General features: G+C 42.4%; 1 protein-coding gene across 9 annotated transcripts in view; it reads right to left on the bottom strand.

Annotated features, from left to right (window-relative positions):
- YWHAZ (tyrosine 3-monooxygenase/tryptophan 5-monooxygenase activation protein zeta) overlaps positions 1 to 7,881 on the bottom strand; it is a 34,683-nt gene extending 26,802 nt beyond the window's left edge. The window contains exons 1-3 of one of the 9 annotated variants that reach the window (XM_045454047.1): positions 7,782 to 7,881; positions 6,453 to 6,640; positions 3,184 to 3,488 (exon numbers count right to left, since the gene is read on the bottom strand). In XM_045454047.1, the coding sequence (XP_045310003.1) occupies positions 3,184 to 3,477 (294 nt within the window). In that variant the 5' untranslated portion in view covers positions 3,478 to 3,488; positions 6,453 to 6,640; positions 7,782 to 7,881. Of the gene's footprint in view, positions 1 to 3,183; positions 3,489 to 5,792; positions 5,888 to 5,981; positions 6,408 to 6,452; positions 6,644 to 6,883; positions 7,181 to 7,342; positions 7,483 to 7,781 lie in introns of those variants that run through there. The other 8 variants (XM_045454043.1, XM_045454044.1, XM_045454041.1 and 5 more) reach the window with 8 other exon arrangements.
- Positions 7,882 to 22,487: the final 14,606 nt, after the last annotated feature.

Raw genomic sequence — 22,487 nt, 5'->3', positions numbered from 1 at the left:
CAACCGGGAGCCTGAGTGGCTCAGTCAGTTAAGCGTCCAACTTCAGCTCAGGTCATGATCTTGTGGTTCGTGAGTTTGAGCCCTGTGTTGGGTTCTGTGTTGACAGCTCCGAGCCTGGAGCCTGCTTCAGATTCTGTGTCTCCCTCTCTCTCTGCCCCTCCCCTGCTCACACTCTGTGTCTCTCTCTGTTTCTCAAAAATGAATAAACAAAAAAAAAAAAAAAAAAAAAAATTTTTTTTTAGGTTGGTCTGACTCAAAACCTGGCATTCTTTTTACACCACTACAATCTTCTTTGAACTTGAACTGGGTTTTCTAGTATATATTTCCTCATTTTGTCATTTCACATTTAAGACAAAACTGTCCAATTTTTAGCTTCTTCTTGTGGGTTTATGCAGAGGAGGTATTAGAGATCACTAGTGTTGGGTCCCTGCCTGACTACCAAGAGAGCTTTTGGCCTAAGATCTGGCAGGAAAAGGCAGACTGCATTAGTTCACATATTGCAAACTTCAAATTAACAACACAAGGAATAACCCCAAGTTCTCTAGCGTAAGAGAACTCCATGTTGTCAAGAATATGCCTGTGACCATTTTCCACAGTAATGTTCTACAATTCTTGCACAAAGTGACACGGCTACTCTTTGTTTAGTAAATGGTATAAATTAAACAAACACTTGATAAATGCACATAACCAGAATGGAAGTCACCATTTTATAACTGAAAAGCTCTTTAGAAAAACTTAGCTCCTTTTTATGAGAAAAGATCTTAGCCAGTATCATATAGGTGCCTGATAGAACAATGAAGTCTGGTTCATCACTGATGCAACCGCAACAAAAACATTAAATTCTGAAAAGGGATTACCTGCTTATTTTTCTCAAATGAAAAAAAACAAAAAAACAAAATCAAAGTTCAGAAAAAGCTAGAATAAAAATTATGATTACTTTTTACCATGTAAGTGAGACCTTAAAATATAATTAAAACAACCTTTCACTAATCATCAAGTACATCAAAAAATTTTTTCTCTACGAGAAATGGCAGTTCTTCCATATTTTATTCTTCCATTTTATTTGAAGGGGAAAAAGGAATTTTATGTAAGCTATTTCCAGAGCCAACATGACCTGTTTGAAAAAAGATGATAGGCCTACTTGTAAAGAACCACAATATCTGTAAATACTGAATTTTCCCAAGACGAAACAGAAAGGCCTTGGAAAATTAGCAGTGCTGCTGACCTAGTTCTACTACCCTCTTTTCCAAAAGAAGCCTTTCTGTTCATTTACTTAGCAAATACTTGAGTACATACTATATGTTAGGAAACATGAACCACGCAAAGACCACTAACAGAGCAGAGCTGAAAGATCTACTTTTAGATCACCAAAAGACCAAGGCTGGAAGCAAAACTTTGTTTAGCTTTTGTACAGTGAAGGAATTAAACTTTGATTTATCTATATGCTCAAGGTGGAAATTTCACTTAGGCTTGGTGAGAGGCCAGTACTATTCTGAAGGATAACATGGGTAGTCACCAATATCAAACCCCATTAATAATCGACAAACAGAAGGTATTTACAGATTAATCTAGTTATTCTCATTCACTCATCCTTTGTAGTATTTTTTTTTCTTGGTAAGGAAACAAAAGGAAAACAATTAAAACTGCTAGTCTTTTCCTAGGAAAATCCTCACAATGACAGGAGCTTTTAGACCTTGTATGGGGAAAACATGCAAATACCTACCTGAAATAGCAAAGAAGCTTGTTAGTAAAAAGTAAAATGTTACTACATCCCCTTTTACTCCTAAGATTCCTAAGCCAACAAACTCTCTGAAACCAAAATAAAAATTATCTAATCTATCAGGTATAATAATTGGGGGGAAACCACCAGAGCTACAAAATTCAGTATCATGTATGCAGGTACTAGTCAGTAAAGAGAGTAAGGGGGGAAAACACCCAACACATTTTTTATTACAGAAAAACATATTTTTGTATTTTAAATATTCTTATTACCGTAGCAAACCACAAGATAAACATGTTATTTAGCTTTAATAAAAACATGGAATTCCTTTCCCATCTTAAAAATAAATGACACCTACCAATGTGAAGATTTTAAATAAAAAACAAAAAAGCACCGAAGAAAGATAATACATGAGAAGATTTTGTGAGCCCATGTTAACTAAGATAAAAAATATTGTTCTTTAAGACAGCACTGGGGCGCCTGGGTGGCTCAGTCGGTTAAGCATCCGACTTTGGCTCAGGTCATGATCTTGCAGTTTGTGGGTTCGAGCCCCGCATGGGGCTCTGTGCTGACAGCTCAGAGCCTAGAGCCTATTTTGGATTCTGTGTCTCCTCTCTGGGCCCGCTGCCCCTCCTCCATCCTCATGCTCTGTCTTTTTCTGTCTCTCAATAATAAATAAACGTTTAAAAAAAAAATTAAAAAAAAAATAAAAGACAGCATGAAGAAAGTACCATTTCAGGAAAATATTCACAATTTAGGATGTAAAGCTATTCTACTAGTAACTAAAGACTTGTGTGTAAAGGAATATTGCTATGTTCTATTCTTTTAAGCTTCTTAGAGAAGCAGTGCTTCAAAACAATAGGTACTGAATTCTAAAACTACTTCTTGACTGAACCTGAAAAAATCAGGTTTGAGTTATTCATGATTTTTTACTCTAGTTGTCAAAGTTGACCTCTAACACTTAAATGCAAGAAGAGGCAAAAAGCAACTCTGAAGCCATAATTTTTGGCATAGCTAATTCATTACATTATACTGGCTAAACCAAGGAAGGGTATTAAGTCTGTAATGAGTCTTCTATTACATCTCTCATACATAAAACAAGATATGCAAAATTCCTGTATCCACAGATGTACATTTAAGAAAATGAGTTCTAGAACTACTACAAACACCCTGACCACAACAGAAATACTTTTATCTTTTCAATTAGTATAAAATATACTACCAGTCTTTTTTAGTCTACCTGAAGTGACTGATAATCAGTATTCCATTTAATTTACACAAGCTTAACTACAACTGTTTTGATAACCTTTTAGTAATGACACCCTGAAGACTTCCAAAGTGAGAACGCTCAATTTTATAAAGGAAAAGAAAAACCAAAGAAAGAAAAAGTTGAGACCAACACCTGATATTCATTATAGGAATCCTATATCATAGTGAAGCTAGACTGAATGTTTGATTCTCACCAGTACATCATTGCAGATATCTCTGAGCTCGGTCTCAATTTTCTCTCTGTATTCTCGAGCCATCTGCTGTTTTTTCTCAGCACCTTCCGTCTTTTGCTCAATACTTGAGACGACCCTCCAAGATGACCTACGGGCTCCTACAACATTTTTATAAGCAACTGAGAGAAGATTCCTCTCCTCATTGGATAATTCAGCTCCTTGCTCAGTTACAGACTTCATGCAGGCTGCCATGTCATCATATCGCTCAGCCTGCTCGGCCAGCTTGGCCTTCTGCACCAGCTCATTTTTATCCATGACTGGATGTTCTGCAGGGAAAAAAAGTAACATTCAGATATTTTTTCCATGAAAATAAAGACTCAGTGTTATACCTTTTGTAAATGTTAGATTAACACCTCAAACCTAATTGCCTGTGGAAGAGTCTTCACGTGAGGAATTTAATGCAGCCCTACAAAAGGATGACAATAGGAAGAAAAAAGAAAAAAAGGGAAGGGAGAAGGGAGAATGCCCTCAGCCTTCAGGGGGCAAATTTAAAGCCATTAACATAAATGTAGCAAAACTAAAATTGCATTACATCATCTTTGCTCAGAAGATTCTAATTTCACATAAAGTCAAAGCACATTTGATCAAAAGGCTACCTTAAAATCCATCCCTTACCTTACTTGGCCAAAATCTCAATTCCAATTTCCAATATCCTAAGTAATCCAAAAATCAGCAGTTTTTCTTTAGTGAAAGCAGTGCCAATGAAGAACGTTACAACCTCTACCATTTTTCCAGAACCATGATTCAAGTCAGCTTAATGTAATTCGTGTCTGTTCATTTTAATAATACCTACTGTTATAGTCAGAAGCATCTAAGTTTACATTTTATTGGTATTACTCCCACCCCAAACCCAGTGATCTCTGCAACACTTGACAGCTGATCTTGGCATGATAATTTTCTGGAAGAACGGGCCAAACTGCTTGATTTAAGGCATTCTGAATACAAAACAAACAACCTCGCCTTTGCCATCTAACAGACCCTAACACCTCACCTACCTGTACCTTGTTATACACATACATGCTTTAAAAACACAGCGATGAGTCCTCTTACCTTCGTGTGAGCACTAAGATGTATTTATTAAGTGCTTCTAGTGTGATTGGTGTTTCTTATGTCACTACTCTAGTTTAAATGCAGAGTTACTGCATTGTTTCCAGTAGTCAAAATTTAACTGGTTATATGATCACTCAAGCTGCCCTTACCATAACTTCCCACCTAATTCTCTCTCATCTTCAAGTTCCCTAGACCTTTTTTAACTTACCCGTTATACTTTTCCTTAAAGATATCCTTTTGAAAGGTGCTAAAACAGCACAGAAAGATGCTAAACCATACCCTGATCCCACAGCAAGTGGTAAATATAGAGCCTGAAGTGCACTATTAAAAGGTGAACAGAAGAGCCACTGTCACTAGAAGAATTGACACCCGGTATCAGATCCTTCACCTTCTCAGGAAAATCCCACAATACTTCTTTTTTAAAGCCAAATCGGAACAAGGTGAACAAGTAATCACCTAGCTTGGGTGCAAGGGATACCGTGTCAAAGCGAAACTATTTAAAATTTATGATTACATACCCCCCACACCCCTCAAAATTACTAATTTTCCCCCTAGGATCTCAAGAACGCTCTTAGGTTAATGCTGCTTCTAACGAAAAATTATCAAAAACCAGTACAAAGGTTTCTCTCCCCAACCCCTCTGGTACAAGGGGAAGTGGATCGGGCTTCTCACACAGTAACTAGTACTCCAAGGCCTCGCCTCTGTACTGCGGAGAAGACTAGCCGCACCCATTTAACCCTTAACCGACGTAAGACGTCGAGTGAGGTGAACGAACACTGGCAGACCTTGACTTTAAAGTGCAAATCCTTCCGTCCGCGCTCTCCGCAACCACCCCTCCTTGGCTCCGCCCAAGTCCCCGATTCTCCCTCTTTGTCATGGCGGATCTGTGTCAAGGAGCCCAACCTACCGCCGAGTGTTAATTCCCCCCACCAGAGCAAGAGGGAGGAGCAGCGCGCCCCCGCCCGAGCCGGGGAAGGGGGGGGGGGGAGCAGCCCGCCCGCCCCGGGGGCAGAGACGCCAGCGCCGCCCGCAGAAGCGGAACCACGACCGGCCGGGCGGCGGACACACCCCACTCTCCCACCCGCGTCTCCTCCGCCACCGGACACCGCTGGTGCTCATTTAGTCTATAAGGACCCGACAGCTGCAGCAGGTGGGGGAGGGGGCAAGAGCCACACCCAGGCAAGCGGGGCCACAGCCGGCTGTTACGCTCAGCCTCACCCGCCCCAAGAGGAGGTCACCATCTAAAAAGCGAGCACAGGGACCCTCGGTTCAAGCCCACCAGACAGACGAGCGAGACGCCGGCCCACCGTCTTCCCCATTCTCTTCTCTATCCCCCGCCCTGGGCGCACAGCCCCCATGCACCCGAAGGAAAAATAAAAAAACAAACAAACAAAAAAAAAACCCAGCCCCATCCCCCACCCTACCGCGGAACCCAGGAAATTCGGCACCGGGTCCCAGGCCAGCCGCACCCCGGAGCCGGCTCCCGCCCGTGCCAGAAGGGAGGCCTCGCCCTCGTGTACCTGGCGGGCGCCTCCGGCCCAGCCTCGGCTCGCGGCCCGGTCCCCAGGCCCGGCCCTGCCGCCGCGCCGCCGCCCGGGTGGGGGAGGGCTGGGTGCCGTCGCCGCAGCGCGGGGCGCGGAGGCTGCGCCGAGGAGCGGGCGGGAGAGGCAGGGGGAGGGGAGGGCGGCGAGGGGAGGGGGCGGCCTCACCTGCGCCACTGCAATGCCCGCAGCCGCCGAGTCATTATCTCGGGCGGAAGCGGGAGGCTGGGCGGCGACGAGGAAGGGGCTTTGGGGGGGGGGGGGCAGCAAGGGTGGGAACGGATCGCGCCCAGCGGAGCCTCGGTCACCCCCGGGAGCCGGAGGCCGGGCGGGTCCCTGGGGATCTCGCGTGTGGGCGCCCATTCCACCCGGGGGACGGGGACCGGGAACCGGAGCTTATCGGGGCCAAGGCGTCGATCCGGAAGCAAGCAGCCCGAGGCGGCCGCGAGCCGCCCGCCCGAACCCAGCGGAAAAGCCGCCGCCCGTCTCCGCCTGAGGAGACTCCGCCTCAGCCCAGCGCCGCTGCCGCCGGGCGAGCGGGGCTGAGGGGCTGTGGAGCGGGGACGGCCCCCGCGCTTTCCGAAGGCTGGTCTGGGAAAGGAAGGAGTAGGACGAGGCGGCGGCGGCCGGGTCTCTTACCTGTGCCCGGAGTGGGTGGCGGCGGACGGACGGACGGGGGCTCAGCAGTCTCTGGGCGGCAGCGGCGAGGCTGAGACTCTGTCCCTGGATCTCGCTGCTCACAGGCTACAGCCGCTCCGCAGACACGGGGTTTCCTCCAATCACCAGCCCCGGCAGCAGGGGCACCACACGCACGATGACGTCAAACGCTGCTATGGCAACCGTTGATTGGTGCCCACAGCTCTGGGGGCCCAGTGCAACCGCCGCTCCCTAGCGCGCGCGTCCTGCCCGCCCGCGCTAGAGGGCGAGCGGCGAAGCGCACCACCTCTCCCGCTACCAACACTCCTCCCCAGCCCGCTCAGCTCCCAACTTCTCTGCTCTTGGGAGAGTGAGCCTGGGCAGGAAGCTCCTTCCTTTTTCTTTTCCCCCTCCCCCCACCACTACCTTCCTACCTCGCCTTCCCCTCGGATCCCCCGCAACCTTCCCAGGCTCACTCTTCCTCAAAACCATCAAGAAGGAAATTCCTCCCCACCCCCACCTTGGTTTTCCGTGCGGCCCTTCTGCGCCTGCGCCAGTCACTCCCTCTAGAAGGGGCTCCGGTTCAGCAACATCCGGGACCTTTCACATCCCCCCCCCCCCCATCCCCTTCTAGGCGCCCTGGTCCGCCCCGCCCTCCGTGCCCCGCGGTGGTTAACTGCCTCCTGGGCCGGCCGGGGGCTGGATTACGCGAGTGGCTCCGCCGCTCGGGCATTGTGATCAGGCCTTGGGGGTGGCGGGGGAGGGCGCGGTCAGATGGTCGGGGAGGGGCGGTGTGGCGCGGTACCCCCTCAGCCTGCCGCACCCCGTCGCCAGGCGGGGCCAACCTGAGCGCGCAGCCCCTCCCTTCCTCCCTTCCGCCGCCGCGGCTCTACCTGCTGGCTCGCGGAAAGCGGCCTTAGACCTTTTAAGGCTCGGAATAGGGAGTGAGGCGTCCGGCCCCGGAGTGTGGGCTGAGTGACGGGAAGGTTTTCCAATCGGGGCCTCGGGATGTGCGCGCTGTGACAGCTGCGAGGGGACAATGGGGGCGCGAAGCGGGGGTGAGGTGGGTCGGGCGGGGCGGAGCTGGCGGGAGGTGAGGCCTGGAAGGAGAGGCCGCCGCTTTCAGAAAGCCTACAATTCCCGAGGGGAGACGGCAGCCCTCTTAGATGGAGGATTCGGGTGATCCTGGAAACCGTAACACGAAGAGAGGCAAAGAGCGGAGGTTGGACTGTACTGACTCGTTTCTCGTAGATCATATTTTTCCATCCAAATCATGCGTCCAATTGAAGACTTCATGTTGCAGTGATTTAAAACCTAAAGATCATTCATTACCTGTTTTCTCCTGAAGCAAGGTTTGCGGGACGTGGTAGTTCCCAGGGACCCCGCTGACCCAGCGGGCAGTGGAAGGGGGCCGCCGGCAGGGCCAGGAGCGAGGACCTGGAGCCAGGAAGAGGGTAAAGTGAGGAGCGGAAATTGCAGGTGCCGCACAAACGGGCGGACCTAAAACGGTAGAGCCTCCGCCCAGTCAACTTAAGGAAGTTCAAAGAGATACATCGACGGTGTAAAATGCCTCTGCCTCTTCTCCCTTTAAATGTGTTAGAGCTAAGAAAAGATTAGCGCTTGGATGAGCTGCAAAACCAGTTGCAAAAGTCCTCTAAGTTTACAGTTGCAGCGAGAACTCAGAAATCTCCCTACTACCTTTTGCACACTCCATCTTGGCCTTACAGATTTTTCCAACCTATCTTTTTTTTTTTTCCTCCTCGTAAATGTACTCTTTAACCCCCATCCCCTATTTCCCCTATTTCCCCCATCTCCCTCCCCTCCCTCCCTCCCCTCTGGTAACCATCAGTTTGTTCTCTATCGTTAAGAGTCTTTCTTGGGCTGTCTCTTTTTTTCTTCCCAACATACCTTTATTGAGCACCTACTAGGAGGCCTGCCTTGAGGCACAACTGACAAAGGAGCCTCTGAAGAGTTCAGCCTCAAGTTGTCCAGAGGATTGAATTTGTCAATAACAGACACGTAAAATCTTTCCTCGGTCTTGCGGCGCCTTGTCTGTTCTGTATGTTGGATACAGTGTTTCTAACACAGACTGGTTTGCAAATTACGTTTTGCCTGAAGTTCCCGCTGGCATTTAGACAGTAAAGCACAAACCAGGAAGAGAGTTTTCCAGTTTCAGGGTTTTTTATTCCCCCCTCCCCTTCCTCCCCCCCCCCCCCCCCCCCCCCCGTTTCCGCATCAGGACAGATTCATGCTAGGCTGAATGGGTGAACAAATCGATCAGGGTTATATTTCTGAGATGGTAAAGTCACTGTTCTTTGACTCCCAAGTAAATTCTTTGTGAGAGTGACTCAAAGGAACTATTTCAAAACCCTTTCCTTTTAAGTTCTCTTTGCTTTTGTGCTAGGCATGGCACCAGAAAGTTGACAGAAAATATTGTTAAATCTTACTTAAAAGGGAAATTGATGTTTCTCTAATCTCAACAATGTGTGTAGGTAGAACATATGCCTTTTTGTTTTAGAGGAGGTTTAGGGATTTCTATGCATTAATAAATTGTGGATTAACTTTAGGAAACCGTTAAATTAGGCGTTTGCTTCATGTTTTAAAGAGCAAGGCATGTGTGTAGGAAACAATAGGAAGTATTAGGTTTTGGGTTTTTTGTTTTTGTTTTTAGTATTAGGTTTTACATACTCGAATCAAGGAATTTGAGTTCATGGAATAAAGGTGTAATGAGGTTGCAGGGAGGCAAGAATAGAGAAAGTCCTAAAAGCCCCGAGTGATAAGTATATCAAGGAATAGGAATATATATGGCAAGGATGAAGGCAAAACGAAGAATGAAGAGGACCCATGAACTTGAGCTGGGGAGAATTACTGGGAGAATTTCATGTAGCCTGACCTGTTTTATTTTCTTCACTGTTCAACTTTGTTGCCTCAGTCAACTTGCTCAACCCTCTGTGCCTTGATTGCCACATCAATAAAATACTGGTAATAAACACACTTAACTTGTTAAGTGGTGAAGATTAAATGAAGTTTTGTATATATGTAGTATATAAGTGTCTTATAGAAGTAGTTATAAGATACATAGAAGTCATTATAATCTTATACTGCTTAGCACCATTCATTGCGAAAAGTAATTGAACTATTATTCATTTATAAGCAGACATGCCTCTACTGTTCAAAGGGCTGTGAAGGCAAAATGAAACTATTTAAAATGTCTTTAAAAAGTGAGATATAAAGATGTTCCCTCTGGAAAGGCAAATTTGTGTGAGTTTGTCAGGACTAATGAGACTTAAGGGATAAGACAGTGAATATTTCTCCGTTCATGTACAAGGGACTGTAATGATGTCTTCACATCTATGCTGTACATTAAAATAAGAAAGTTCAGGAGAGTTTGCAAAAGTGCATCATTCAAATTGGAAAAATCTCGAAAGATCAACTCTCCTGATAAGCAGCAGTTACATGATCTTTTAAATTTAATCTCCATCCAGGTTCTAATCTCACGTTAATATTATGATTTAATTGGAAAAATGCAGCATGGTTTAATGGACTTCAGAGGTACAAATCTTGGTTTGTCAATCAGGCTTTTATATAACCTCAGGCTACTAAATGGGACACAATACCCAATTCCATCAGATTATTGCAAACTTTGAGTAAGAAAGGAGAGCGCTACACATTGTGCTCTAGATCACGATTATCTATGGTTGGAATCATCTAGAGCTTGTTGCAGAGGCCGACTTCACCAAACCCATTTTGCTGTCAGGGCCACAGTTAGATTCCATTGCTCAGGTCTCCCTTGCAGTTAGGCATGGCCATGTGAGTGAGGGCTAATGACATATGACCAATGTGAAGGGCTCCACTTGTAGGCCTGTCCCATAAACTTCCTCTGTGGACCTCTGGTCAGTCCCTGAATAGACCTCTATCTGCCAAATTAATGGAAAGGATTCCAAGTCTTTAGAGGGACCATGAAATGAAAGGAGCCTGGAAAAAGCCTTTCCCTGGCTTTCCCTGAAAGCCTTTCCCTGACCATTTTAGACTTTATTAAGGGATAACTTCTAATTTTTAAGCCACTGAGATTTAGGATTTATCTCCTAACAGCTAACACTTGTGATACTGTAGATGGCATTGGCAAGTCCAAAGCATGAAAACATTTAGGAAAAAAAAAGGGGGGGGGTGGTTTGGGAAGAGAAACAAATGAAATTAGGGAGTAAGAAAAAGGAACCTGATCTTGTGATAAAAGGCAGTTTTAAATATTCTCAACTACTCTATTGACTTCTAGAATGACCTTAGAAAAGCAGGGTTTCCTTTCTTAATGCTAAATCAAACTGATAGTCTCACTACTTTATTTTCTTAATTTGCCAATTAACAAAAAATAAAATAAAGCTACCATATGATCCAGTAATTGCAATACTGGGTATTTACCCAAAGTACACAAAAACAGTAATTTGAGGGGCATCTGGGTGGCTCAGTCAGCTAAGCGTCTTTTCTCTTGATTTCAGCTCAAGTCATGATCTCATGGTTGTGAGACGGAGCCCTGCATAGGGTTCCACACTGGGCACGGACCCTGCTTAAGATTCTCTCTCCCTCTGCCCCTCCCCGTATCGTGAGTACACTCTCCCTCTCAAAAAAAAAAACCAAAACTCCCCAACTAATTTGAAAGGATATATGCCTCCCTATGTTTATTGCAGCATTATTTACAATAGCCAAGATATGGAAGCAACCCAAGAATCCACTGATAGATGAATGGAGAAAGAAGTGGTATTATTCAAGTAGGGATATAAAAAAGAACAAAACCTTCCCATTGATAGCAACATGGACAGATCTGAAGAGCGTAATGCTAAGCAAAATAAGTCAGTCAGAGAAAGACAAATACCATATGATTTCACTCCTATGTGGAATTTAAGAAACAAAAAAAGTGACACACCAAAAAACAGACTCTTCACTACAGAGAACAAACAGATGGTTCCCAGAGGAGAGGTGGGGGTGGGGTGGGGTGAAGAGTACACTTATTTTTTTTTTAATTTATTCTTTTTAAGTAATCTCTATCCCCAGCGTGGGGATCAAACTCATGACCCCAAGATTAAGAGTCGCATGTCCTACTGACTGAGCCAGGTGCCCCAAGAGTACACTTATCTTGATGAGCACTGAGTAATGTATAGAATTGTTGAATCACTATATTCTACTCTTAAAACTAGCATAGCACTGTATGTTAATTATCCTGGCATGAAAATAAAATTTTAAATAAATACACTATTTACTTGATGCCGTCCTCATTCCTCTGCCTCTTTAGCTTTTTTTCTTTTTTAGTTATATTTTTTTCAGCCTATACCTTTTAACTCTAGCCCCACATCCTAGACTCTAGGCCTATGCTCTATGATACTTTGGTCATAGATGGGGTTTTTTGCACATCGATTTTTTTTTTTTTCAACGTTTATTTATTTTTGGGACAGAGAGAGACAGAGCATGAACGGGGGAGGGGCAGAGAGAGAGGGAGACACAGAATCGGAAACAGGCTCCAGGCTCTGAGCCATCAGCCCAGAGCCTGACGCAGGGCTCGAACTCACGGACCACGAGATCGTGACCTGGCTGAAGTCGGACGCTTAACCGACTGCGCCACCCACGCGCCCCATGCACATCGATTTAAAAAATAAAACTGTAAATGAAACCAAGCCAACTTTGAGCTTTCATACATCAATAAGCACTTAATGAGGACCCACAGGTTGGGGTTATGTTGCTCGTTGGGAATATAAATGTGTAGATCATGGTCCCTTCCTGAAAGAGCTCACAGTCACATTCATCCTATAAATTCCTGATGTGATTATCAGCAAAGTCAATTTTGCTTTCTTGCTTCCCATGACATTTTTAGTTCTTCAGTGAAATTTTTAGTTTCCTTACATTCTTAACTGTTGGATAGACATCATATGTCTTTGCATTCTCTTAAGGACAGAGACATTTTCTAGAGCATTCTTTTCCTGTGGTTAAGTCATTTCCAGATATATGCTCTTCCTTGGAATCTTTAGATTGTGTTATATTTCCTTGTACTGTAGAAATTTTGGTCCCTTTTACGTTGTGATGATTGTTTTCCTATTACATGTCAGCGAGGGAAGTTCCTTCCAGTCTGAGTTGGCCAACTGACGGATGAAATTTCCTCTGCTTCTCCTTACCATCCTCTTGAAAACTCTTAGGTCTAAAGTTGTAGGAGCCTGCAAGTACATGCTCCCTTGGCCAAATTCTGGACTCCAGTAGACATTTACATTTATCACCTGTTGAGCAACCGCCATGACAAGATCTTGTCCTGTGCCTGCTGTCTAGTTGTCTGCAACGAGGAGAATTTATGTTGTCAAGAATCAGAGGCTGTGTGTGTGTGTGTGTGTGTGTGTTTTAAACAGCTGTGATAAATGTGAAAACTACAAGTGTGATTACTGTGGGCTGTCAGTGTTCTTCCACATGCTGCTTTATTTGCACTTCCTTATTCCTGGGGTCTGTCCATCACATTTTGTAACCAGCCACTCCTGCCTCCCTAGCTCTATACTTTTGTTGTACCTTCTTTGGGGATTTGTAGATTTTGACCGAATAACAGTTTGAAGGCTTAACTTCTTCCTACCAACTTTGCCCTTTTTTTTCAGAGAATAAATTATCCATGATACAATTTCTAGATTCAACCTCCTCTGCCCTGTATAGTCAGTGGAAATTCCTCTTGAAAATATTTGGTTGACTCTTATTTTTCAAAAAGTCTTACATGATGTTTTAATGAGAAGATGGGAAAGATTGTGGCAAGAAACTCGACACCATTTTAACATCTTAACCCTTAAGAGTCCAGAGTCCAGTCACTTATACACACACACACACACACATAAATATATATATATATATATATATATATATATATATAAATTTTTTAAAAAGAGACAACAGGCTCCAAATGGAGTCACTTGTGCTTAGCCCACATTACTAAACCAAGACTTAATACCTAATGTAATTGCATTTTCAGCTTCTCCTGGGAATGTAATCTTAACTAGTCAGTCTGGAATTTCCCGGTCAGCACTACTAAGGTAATTCACCTGATAGACCCCTGCCATCCCCAAAAGGAAGGTGACCTTGCCCCAAACAATCCACTCTTTGCTTCTACCCCCTTTTGTTTTGTCCCACCTCCTTCTGCCTATAAAAGTCTTTCATTTTGTAGAGTTCTTTGGAGCTTTCTATATGCTAGATAGGACTCGACCTGATTTATGAATTGTCGAATAAAGATAATAGGATTTTTAAAATTTAATCAGTTAAATTGTCTTTTAACATACGTATAGTTTTTTAACATATATTTAGTAGAATTTATTTTTTTATTGCAGTTTTACATTCACAGCACAATTGATAAGGTACAGAGATTTCCTATATATCCTTGCCCCAATTCATGCATAGCCTCCCCTATTTTCAACATCTCCCACCAGAATGGTATACCTGTTAAAATTCATAAAATTAATTTGTGAAAAGTGAATAGTATATTTTGTCAAAATACATTCACAAATCATTATCACCCGAGGCCCACAGTTTACATTAGAGTTCACTCCTGGTGTTATACATTCTATGAGTTTGGACAAATGTATAACGACATGTATCCACTATTACAGTATCATACAAATCATATATCATATCATATATATCATATAGTAACATACAAAAATCCTCTGCTCCACTTACTCATCTCTCTTTTTTAATCTATGGCAACCACTGATGTTTATATTGTCTCCATAGTTTTGTCTTTTCCAGAATGTCCCAGAGTTGCAATCATAGAGTATGTAGCCTTTTCACACTGGCTTCTTTCACTTAGTAAATATGCATGTACGTTTCCTCCATGTCTTTTCATGGCTTTCCTTCACGGCATTTTCTTTCTTTTTAGTGCTGAATAATATTCCATAGTCTGGATGTACTGCAGTTTATTTACCTACTTGTTTCCAGGTTTCAGCAATTGTAAATAAAGCTCATCTACTTTGAGGAAATACCAGGGAAAGCCATCGCTGGATCATATACTAAGAGTATGTTTAGTTTTGTAAGAAACTGACAACCTGTCTTCCACAGAGACTGTACTATTTTGCCTTCCCACCATCAATGAATGAGAGTTCCTATGGCTCTACATCCTTATTTGCATTTGGTGTTGTCACTGTTCTGGATTTTGGCCATTCTAATAGGTATGTAGTGGCATTGATGTTTGAATTTGCATTTCCTTGAGGACATACAATGCGGAACATCTTAGCATATACTTATTTGCCATCTGTATATCTTCTTTGGTGAGGTGTCTGTTAAAGTCTTTGGTCCACTTTTTAATCTGGTTGTTTGTTTTCTCATCGTTGAGTTTTAGGAGTTCTTTGTGTATTTCGGGATCACAGTCCTTTATCAGATATGTCTTTTGCAAATACTTTATATGTGGCTTGTCTTCTCATTCTCTTGATCTGCTAAGTTTTTTAATGTATCACATTTTTACACTTTGTAAAAGCACAGGTAAAGATTTTAATTTGGTGTTAAATATTAGAATAGCTTTTGGACGTTACCACTGAGATTAGAGGTGCAGAAATGAAGACACTGGTGTATAATACATACCAGGAATTTTGTGTGAATTCAAGAGTCATTTCATATGAGAGGTACACTTTGCACAAAGAAAAATGAGAAAAAAATACAGGTACTACCACGTCTGCTCACAAGTAGAGCTTGTCGCCAGGTGACAATGGCTCGAGGAAGGTAAAGACAGCCGGGAAACACAGTTTCAAAAGTGCCTAATTTGCAATTCAGAAGTGATCAGTAGCAATCATGGAGTGAAAGGTCAGAAAAAGAATTTGTTCCTTCCTGGCACGTATTTCAGTCCTGGAGTACCCAAGAACAAGCAAAGGGAACATTTGGAATTCATTACGGATTTAAAATATAATAAGAATGCATACATATCAGAAGACACTTAAAAAAAAATTCCCCCTCTAGTAAAACAGGCATCTGGAAAAGGAATCAAGGGCAATGTGGATTTCTGGCAGTTTTCCCAGGACCTGATGTAAAATTTTTCCTGGACCTGAGAGTAGAATTTCAGTTTTCTAGTTCTCCCGGTCTTCCTCTGGGGCAATTGCTCTCAACTTGAAATTATTTTTAGGAGGAGTTCACACACTTTCTTGACCATAAAATCCTCAGGAATCCTTGAAATATTCTTTCAATGTTTCAGCAACTTGATAGGAAATTTGAACCAAACCCACTCCATGGGACAAAAGATGGTTACTCTGGGTAAGTCAGATGTGTGTTTTTGACGTGACTAACTCTCATACAGTTAATGCCTCACTTATTTGTTAAACATTGATTTTTTTTTTCAATCAGGCTAATATATAGTTAACAGGCTTCAGGCTTGAACTATTAAAAAAATGAATAAGTAACAGCTAGAGGAACATTTGAATTGGTATGTGACCAGCGGAAAGAAAGGACACACGCGTAGAACTATTCCTCTAAACCACCATTTGTTAAAAGATCTATCTAAGCAGTTTATAAGATGAGGTCACCTTCCTTTTGTAACTTTCCTATCACAGCAGCACAGCTAGCAATAGCTTATGCACTCGAGCAGCGAGCAGCATAAATAAGTTAAAATATATCAGCTAGGCAGCATCTGTAGATGCGAGAAGGTAGGGATTAAAAACAGTACGAAGGTCACTCTCTAGAAAGAACAATTAACCCTGAGCTGCTGACAAAAAAAAAAAAAGGCTTGATTGTTTTATTAGAGTAAGTTGAGAGTCAGAGGTCAGGAAGAAGTGGGTGTTGTACTTGACCAAGAATAAAGGGAATGTTTAAATGCAGGGAAAGCTCCTAATGTCTTCTGCATAGACCGAAAGGAGAGCGTGTTCTATGATGAAGCTTTGGTTATGATATCCTACTGCTCTCCTTTGCTGAAACATCTCAAAGGCCTTTCTAGAAGGGCAAGTAAATATGATCAGGACCAGGGGATTCTGGAATGTCAGTGAAACATGCAACATGACCATGGACAGGCTTTCATCATCTTTAGGAAAACAGAACACCACCGATGGATCTGGGTTCTGGAAAGACCACATTTATTCTTTCATTCATTCTTGAACAGATGTTTGTTGAATAGCTATTTAGATACCAGAAGTTAAATGGTACTGAGAGTGGAAAGATGGAAATGAAAAAGATACTTCTGGACCACAGTGGAATCACATTTTAGTGGGAAAGACAAATATATTCCATTAGCCATGTCCTTATAAGTAATTGGTAAAGATTGGTTGCATGGAAGAAAGATGAATAAATGGGCTTTTACAAGAATAGAATAGCATTTTGGAGATTACTAATACTACTATTTATGAATAATAACATGAATAAGTGAAATTCACTGATGAACACATTCTCAGTATTTATTTAAATACAGAAATACCAGGAAGTATTTCTCTATTCATTAAAGCTGAGTAAGTTTTCTTTATGTTCATTTCTCTGCAAAGGACCCTGATAGAGATTTGGTCAGTGATGAAATGAGATAAGGGGTAAAATGAGAAGAGAGATGAGACTTGGGTAATCCACTTGTGTATAAATATTGAAAATAAATGGGACACTATCATTTTTGAAATATTTACTTGACTCAGGGTACAGATTCAAGACATAAATTTAGAAAGGGCTACTACAATTCAAATATCATCTTCCAGTCTATTTCTGAAAAAATATAGGATATTTTTCAAATAAAGGATCATATACAAATGATATACAAACATCAAATATATTTTGATACCTTGATAAATATATACAAATATAGAAAAAAAAACCCACATACAAATAAAAGATCATATACAACAACACAACCTATTATTTTCTGAAAGCCAAAATTTAACCCCTTGTGTCTTAGATCATTTCTATAGAATAAAAATAAGGTATACTTAAAACTACATACCAATAATAAGAGTTTTTTTTTTAAGTCATCTCAATGCTCAACATGGGGCTCAAACTCACAACCCCAAGACCAAGAATTGCATGTTCCACCAACTGAGCCAGCCAGGTGCCCCAATAATAAGGGTTATTTAGTTGCTACTAATAATGAAGCATTCTTTTTACCTTAACAGTGTGTCTTTCTCTTAATAATTTAGCACCTAGCACGGTTTCTTAAAAAAAATAATTTCTATGTTTATTGAGTGAATGGTAATCAATGAGTTTTGGGTGTTTTAGTTTTCTTTTTATTTTTAGAGAGTGAGAGAGCATGAGTAGAGGAGAGTAGTAGAAGGAGAGAGAGAGAGAGAGAGAGAGAGAGAGAGAGAGAGAGAATCCCAAGCAGGCTCCACACTCAGAGCCTGACACAGGGCTTGATCCCACAACCCTGGGATCATGACCTGAGCCGCAATCAAGAGTCAGATGCTCAACTAACTGAGACACCCAGCCACCCTGCAGATTTTTATAGACAAATTGTATTTCTTGTTCAGACCTTTCAAGAAGATAGAGGCTTGAGAACTTTTGAAGGAAAAAATGTAAATGTGGCCTGTGGAAGAGTTTGCAAGTTTTGTCCAATATACCTTCCTCCTTTTTCCTTAGCAATATCAGTACAATTTCTGATACACAGCTGGGCACCACGCTACCTGGAATACAACCCACATTTCTCACGGCCCATCCAGCAAGGTGAGCCCTGTAAATTAAGTGATGGCCAAGATGTGGAAGGAGAGGTTTCAAGTTTGACTCTTGGCAAGGGTCCATAAGGGAAAAGGATGCCCACTGCTTTGTCCCTTCCCTTTCCTGCTGGCCAGAATGTGGATAGAAAGGGCTCTAGCAGCCACCCTGGACCAGGTGGAACAGCAAAGCTCAAGTGGCCCAGGGCTCTCACAACACCTGGGAACTGTGGTATTAGCCAGAAACCACAAGCTGTTGTTGTTGATAAGTAAAAGCTTATGTAATTAAGTCCTTGCTAATTGGGGTTTATGTCATATACATCAAACCTAATTCTAATCAATAGTTGTATAAAGAGCCCTAACATGGTTACCTGTTCTATGTACTTGTCATGGATTCTGTGAGTCAAGGTTGAGGTTCAATTTGTTTTGGCTATAGATGTCCAATTTATCTAGAATCATTTTTTGGAAATGTTCTTCCACTGAATTTCTTTTGCACATCCGCCAAAAATCAGTTCGTCATGTTAGCGTGGGTCTATTTAGTTTATTCTTTTTATGTGCATTTTTAAAGTTTATTTATTTATTTATTTTGATAGAGAGAGAGAGAGAGAGAGAGAGACTGCAAGCAGGGGAGGGTCAGATAGACAGGGGGACAGAAGATCCAAAGTGGGCTCTGTGCTGACAACAGAGAGCCCTTCACGGAGCTCAAACCCACGAACCACAAAATCATGACCTGAGCCAAAGTCAGACACTTAACCAACTGAGCCACCCAGGCGCCCCTGGTTTGTTCTTTTTGTTACTGAATAGTATTCCATGTATGGACATACTAATGTCTTTATCCATTCATTGAATGTTGGACATTTGGTTTTTTATTTTTGTTTTTGTTTTTGCTTTTGGCTATTATGAATAAAGCCGCTGGGAACACATACCAGTTTTTTACATGGACATTTGCTTTTGTTTCTCTTGGATAAATATCTAGGAGTAGGAGTGAGGGATTGTATGGTAAGTATATGTTTAACTTTATAAGAAATTGCCAAACTGTTTTCCAAAGTGGCTACACTATTTTACATCCGCACAAGCAATGTGTGAGAGTTCCAATTGTTCTATATCCTTGTCAACACTTAGTATTGTCAGTCTCTTTGATTATAGCCACTCTAGTGGGTATGTAGTGGTATCTCATTGTGGTTTTAAAATCCATTTCCCTGGGATGCCTGGGTGGCTCAGTTGGTTAAGCATCCCACCCTTGGTTTGGGCTCAGGTCATGATCTTGTGGTTTTGTGAGTCTGATAGCACAGAGCCTGCTTGGAATGCTCTCTCTCTCTCTCTCTCTCTGCTCCTCCCCAGCTCAAGCAGTCTCTGTCTGTCTCAAAAATAAATAAACTTTAAAATGCATTTCCCTAATGACAAATGATGTTGGATATTGTTTCGTATGCTTACTCACCATTTGTGCATCTTATCTTTTTCTCATTTAATTTTTACTTTTGGTCTTACTAATTATGTGTCTAAACAACACCAAATAAGTATTTTGAGGGAGCTTCCTGTCAAAGGGATCTCGAAGTAGTTCTTCCCAGGCTCAAAGGATCTTAGAGCTTTAAGAAAACAAAAGTTGCTCCTCATTTATTTTATTTATTTATTTATTTATTTTTTAATTTTTTTTTTCAACGTTTATTTATTTTTGGGACAGAGAGAGACAGAGCATGAACGGGGGAGGGGCAGAGAGAGAGGGAGACACAGAATCGGAAACAGGCTCCAGGCTCTGAGCCATCAGCCCAGAGCCTGACGCGGGGCTCGAACTCCCGGACCGCGAGATCGTGACCTGGCTGAAGTCGGACGCTTAACCGACTGCGCCACCCAGGCGCCCCAACGTTTATTTATTTTTGAGACAGAGAGAGACACAGAGCATGAATGGGGGAGGAGCAGAGAGAGAGGGAGACACAGAATGGGAAGCAGGCTCCAGGCTCTGAGCCATCAGCCCAGAGCCCGACGCGGGGCTCGAACTCCCGGACCGCGAGATCGTGACCTGGCTGAAGTCTGACGCTTAACCGACTGCGCCACCCAGGTGCCCCAAAAGTTGCTCCTCATTTAAAGACAGAGAGAGAGAGAGAGAGAGAGAGAGAGAGAAAACTTTGTAATTTATCTGGTGTGTGTATATATTTGGATTTCCATGTACATACGTAGTTGTTTAAAGACGGATATGTAACTAGTTAACTGAAAAAATAGTGTTACTGCTCATTCTTTGGTGACTTAAAGTGAACGTGATATTTTGGTGGTCATAGTGCTAACTGCGTGTTGAAGGATTTAACTTCTTCAAGTCAGGGTTTTAGCATTTTAGTGAATAACTCTTCTAGGTAATTTTTCTGACTCCTCCCAAAGGTAATCATTCCTTCTTCTAACTTTGAAAAGCCTCTTTGTACTGCAAAAGATGCATCTCGGGACACGCCTTTTTTAGAAATAAGTGCCACAAATCCAGAAGGTAATGGCACTAGAGAGGGATGGAAGGCAGTGGAATATTCTGTCTTGCTTTTCATTTCTTCCTTTTTTTTTTTTTTTGATGTTTAGTTATTTATTTTGACAGAGAAAGAGAGAGCAATTTGGGGAGGGACAGAGAGAGAGAGAGAGGGAGAGAGAGAGAATGTCAAGCAGGCTCCACACTGACGCAGAGCCTGATGCACGGCTCAAACTCACGAACCATGAGATCATGACCTGAGCTGAAAACAAGAGTCAGACACTTGACTGAGCCACCCAGGCGCCCCTTGCTTCTCATTTCTATCCAATAGTTTAAAGACCGGTGGCAGATTTGAGACCAGGGTCCACCAGGCACTGTAAGACCTATGATGCCAACTCAGGAGTACAAGTTAATCACGCTGTCAAAGGTGTTAACCTACTAACACAGAGGGCAATTCCTCATTCCTCTACTTTCATTCCTTTTTAAAGCATATTTTACTAAAATAGAAGAGAGTTCGGTAAGCATCAGTTCTTTGGCAGTGAAATGTGCTGCCTCAGAGAGGGTAAGCTCCCCATCATTGGAAATATTCTGCCATATGGTGCATGACATCTGACAGGAATGATGTGGAAGTCAGCAATCAGTTGCATTGTTTAGTATCTTAATTTTATTTACTAATTAATTTGATCGAATTGCAATGCCCAGAGGCAGTTGGCCTAGTAAAGAGATTGGGTTAGAGAGTCTGACCTTCCGATCCTCAGCTTCAAAATGGCGAGAATAGTACGAGGTAGAACATGAGAATTAGTGTTTTGTGAATAAAATGTCTGCCAATATGCTTGGCTCATGTAGAGGGTCAATAAATAAGAATTCTTATTCTCATATTTCAGTCTTCCTTGTCTATAGCTTAAGTTAACCACTTAAACATTAGAAGTGATCATTGTGATAGGTTTTTATTTTTATTTTTACTTTAAAGTTTATTTATTTATCTTGAGAGAGAGAGAGAGAGAGAGCATGCGAGCAGGGAAGGGGCAGGGAGAGAGGGAGAGAGAATCCCAAGCAGTCTCCACAACTTGCAGAGCCCGATGCGGGGCTCGAACTCACAAGCTCTGAGATCGTGACCTGAGCAGAAACCAAGAACTGAAAACTCAACTGGCTGAGCCACCCATGCACCCCAGTGATAGGTTTTTATTTCAAGGTTACATTTTGTTATGGGTCGTTTTCAATAATTGGCCACTTATCACGTGCCGAGCTGTGTGCTAAGTGCTTTACATATGAATTCTCACAAAACTAAGGAAGTAGGTTTCTTTATCCTTATTTTCCAGAAAGCAGAGACACATAAAAGTGAAGTAACCTGCTCCAAATTCTTCAGTTAGTAAGAGGCAGAGATGGAATCCAAAGTCAAATCCTGACATTGGTATTTTAACTGCTACTGTCCCCTGCCTGCCTTCTTTATTTTACTTGCATTCTAAGCTTGAACTAATCCAAAACTCGCCTGGCCTTAAACCTGCCCTCCGCTATGTTTGCAGGTATCATTGCAGATATCATTTTATAAACGTATTGGAACCTACCATGTATAAACTTGAACAAAATGTGATCTCTTTAGCATACCCACGTTTTCTACCCTATAGGCCGAAGACCTAGAAACTGGTTTCTTCCAACTGGTATTCCATTCAACAAATATAGATATAAAAAAATATCAAAAAATTCCCCCAAGGATCAGTGCGACAATGGACATTGGCATTTGCTAATGTTGATTTTTAATTAACATATTGAAAAGAAACGAACAAGTTTGAATAGTATCTTTATAACTTTTTCTTATTTCTTTTCTTTTTCACCTTTGAACTTTTTTTTAATGTTTATGTATTTTGAGAGAGAGAGAGAGAGAATGGAGGGAAGGGGCAGAGAGAGGGAGAGAGAGAATCCCAAGCAGGTTCCACACCTTCAGTGCAGAGCCCCATGTGGGGCTCGATCTCACAAACTACGAGATCATGA

The sequence above is a fragment of the Leopardus geoffroyi genome, chromosome C3 (assembly GCF_018350155.1).
Source record: "Leopardus geoffroyi isolate Oge1 chromosome C3, O.geoffroyi_Oge1_pat1.0, whole genome shotgun sequence".
NCBI classification, from domain to species: Eukaryota; Metazoa; Chordata; class Mammalia; order Carnivora; family Felidae; genus Leopardus; species Leopardus geoffroyi.
Note: the sequence above shows the minus strand (reverse complement) of the source record. Positions and strands in the feature narration are given on the sequence as shown.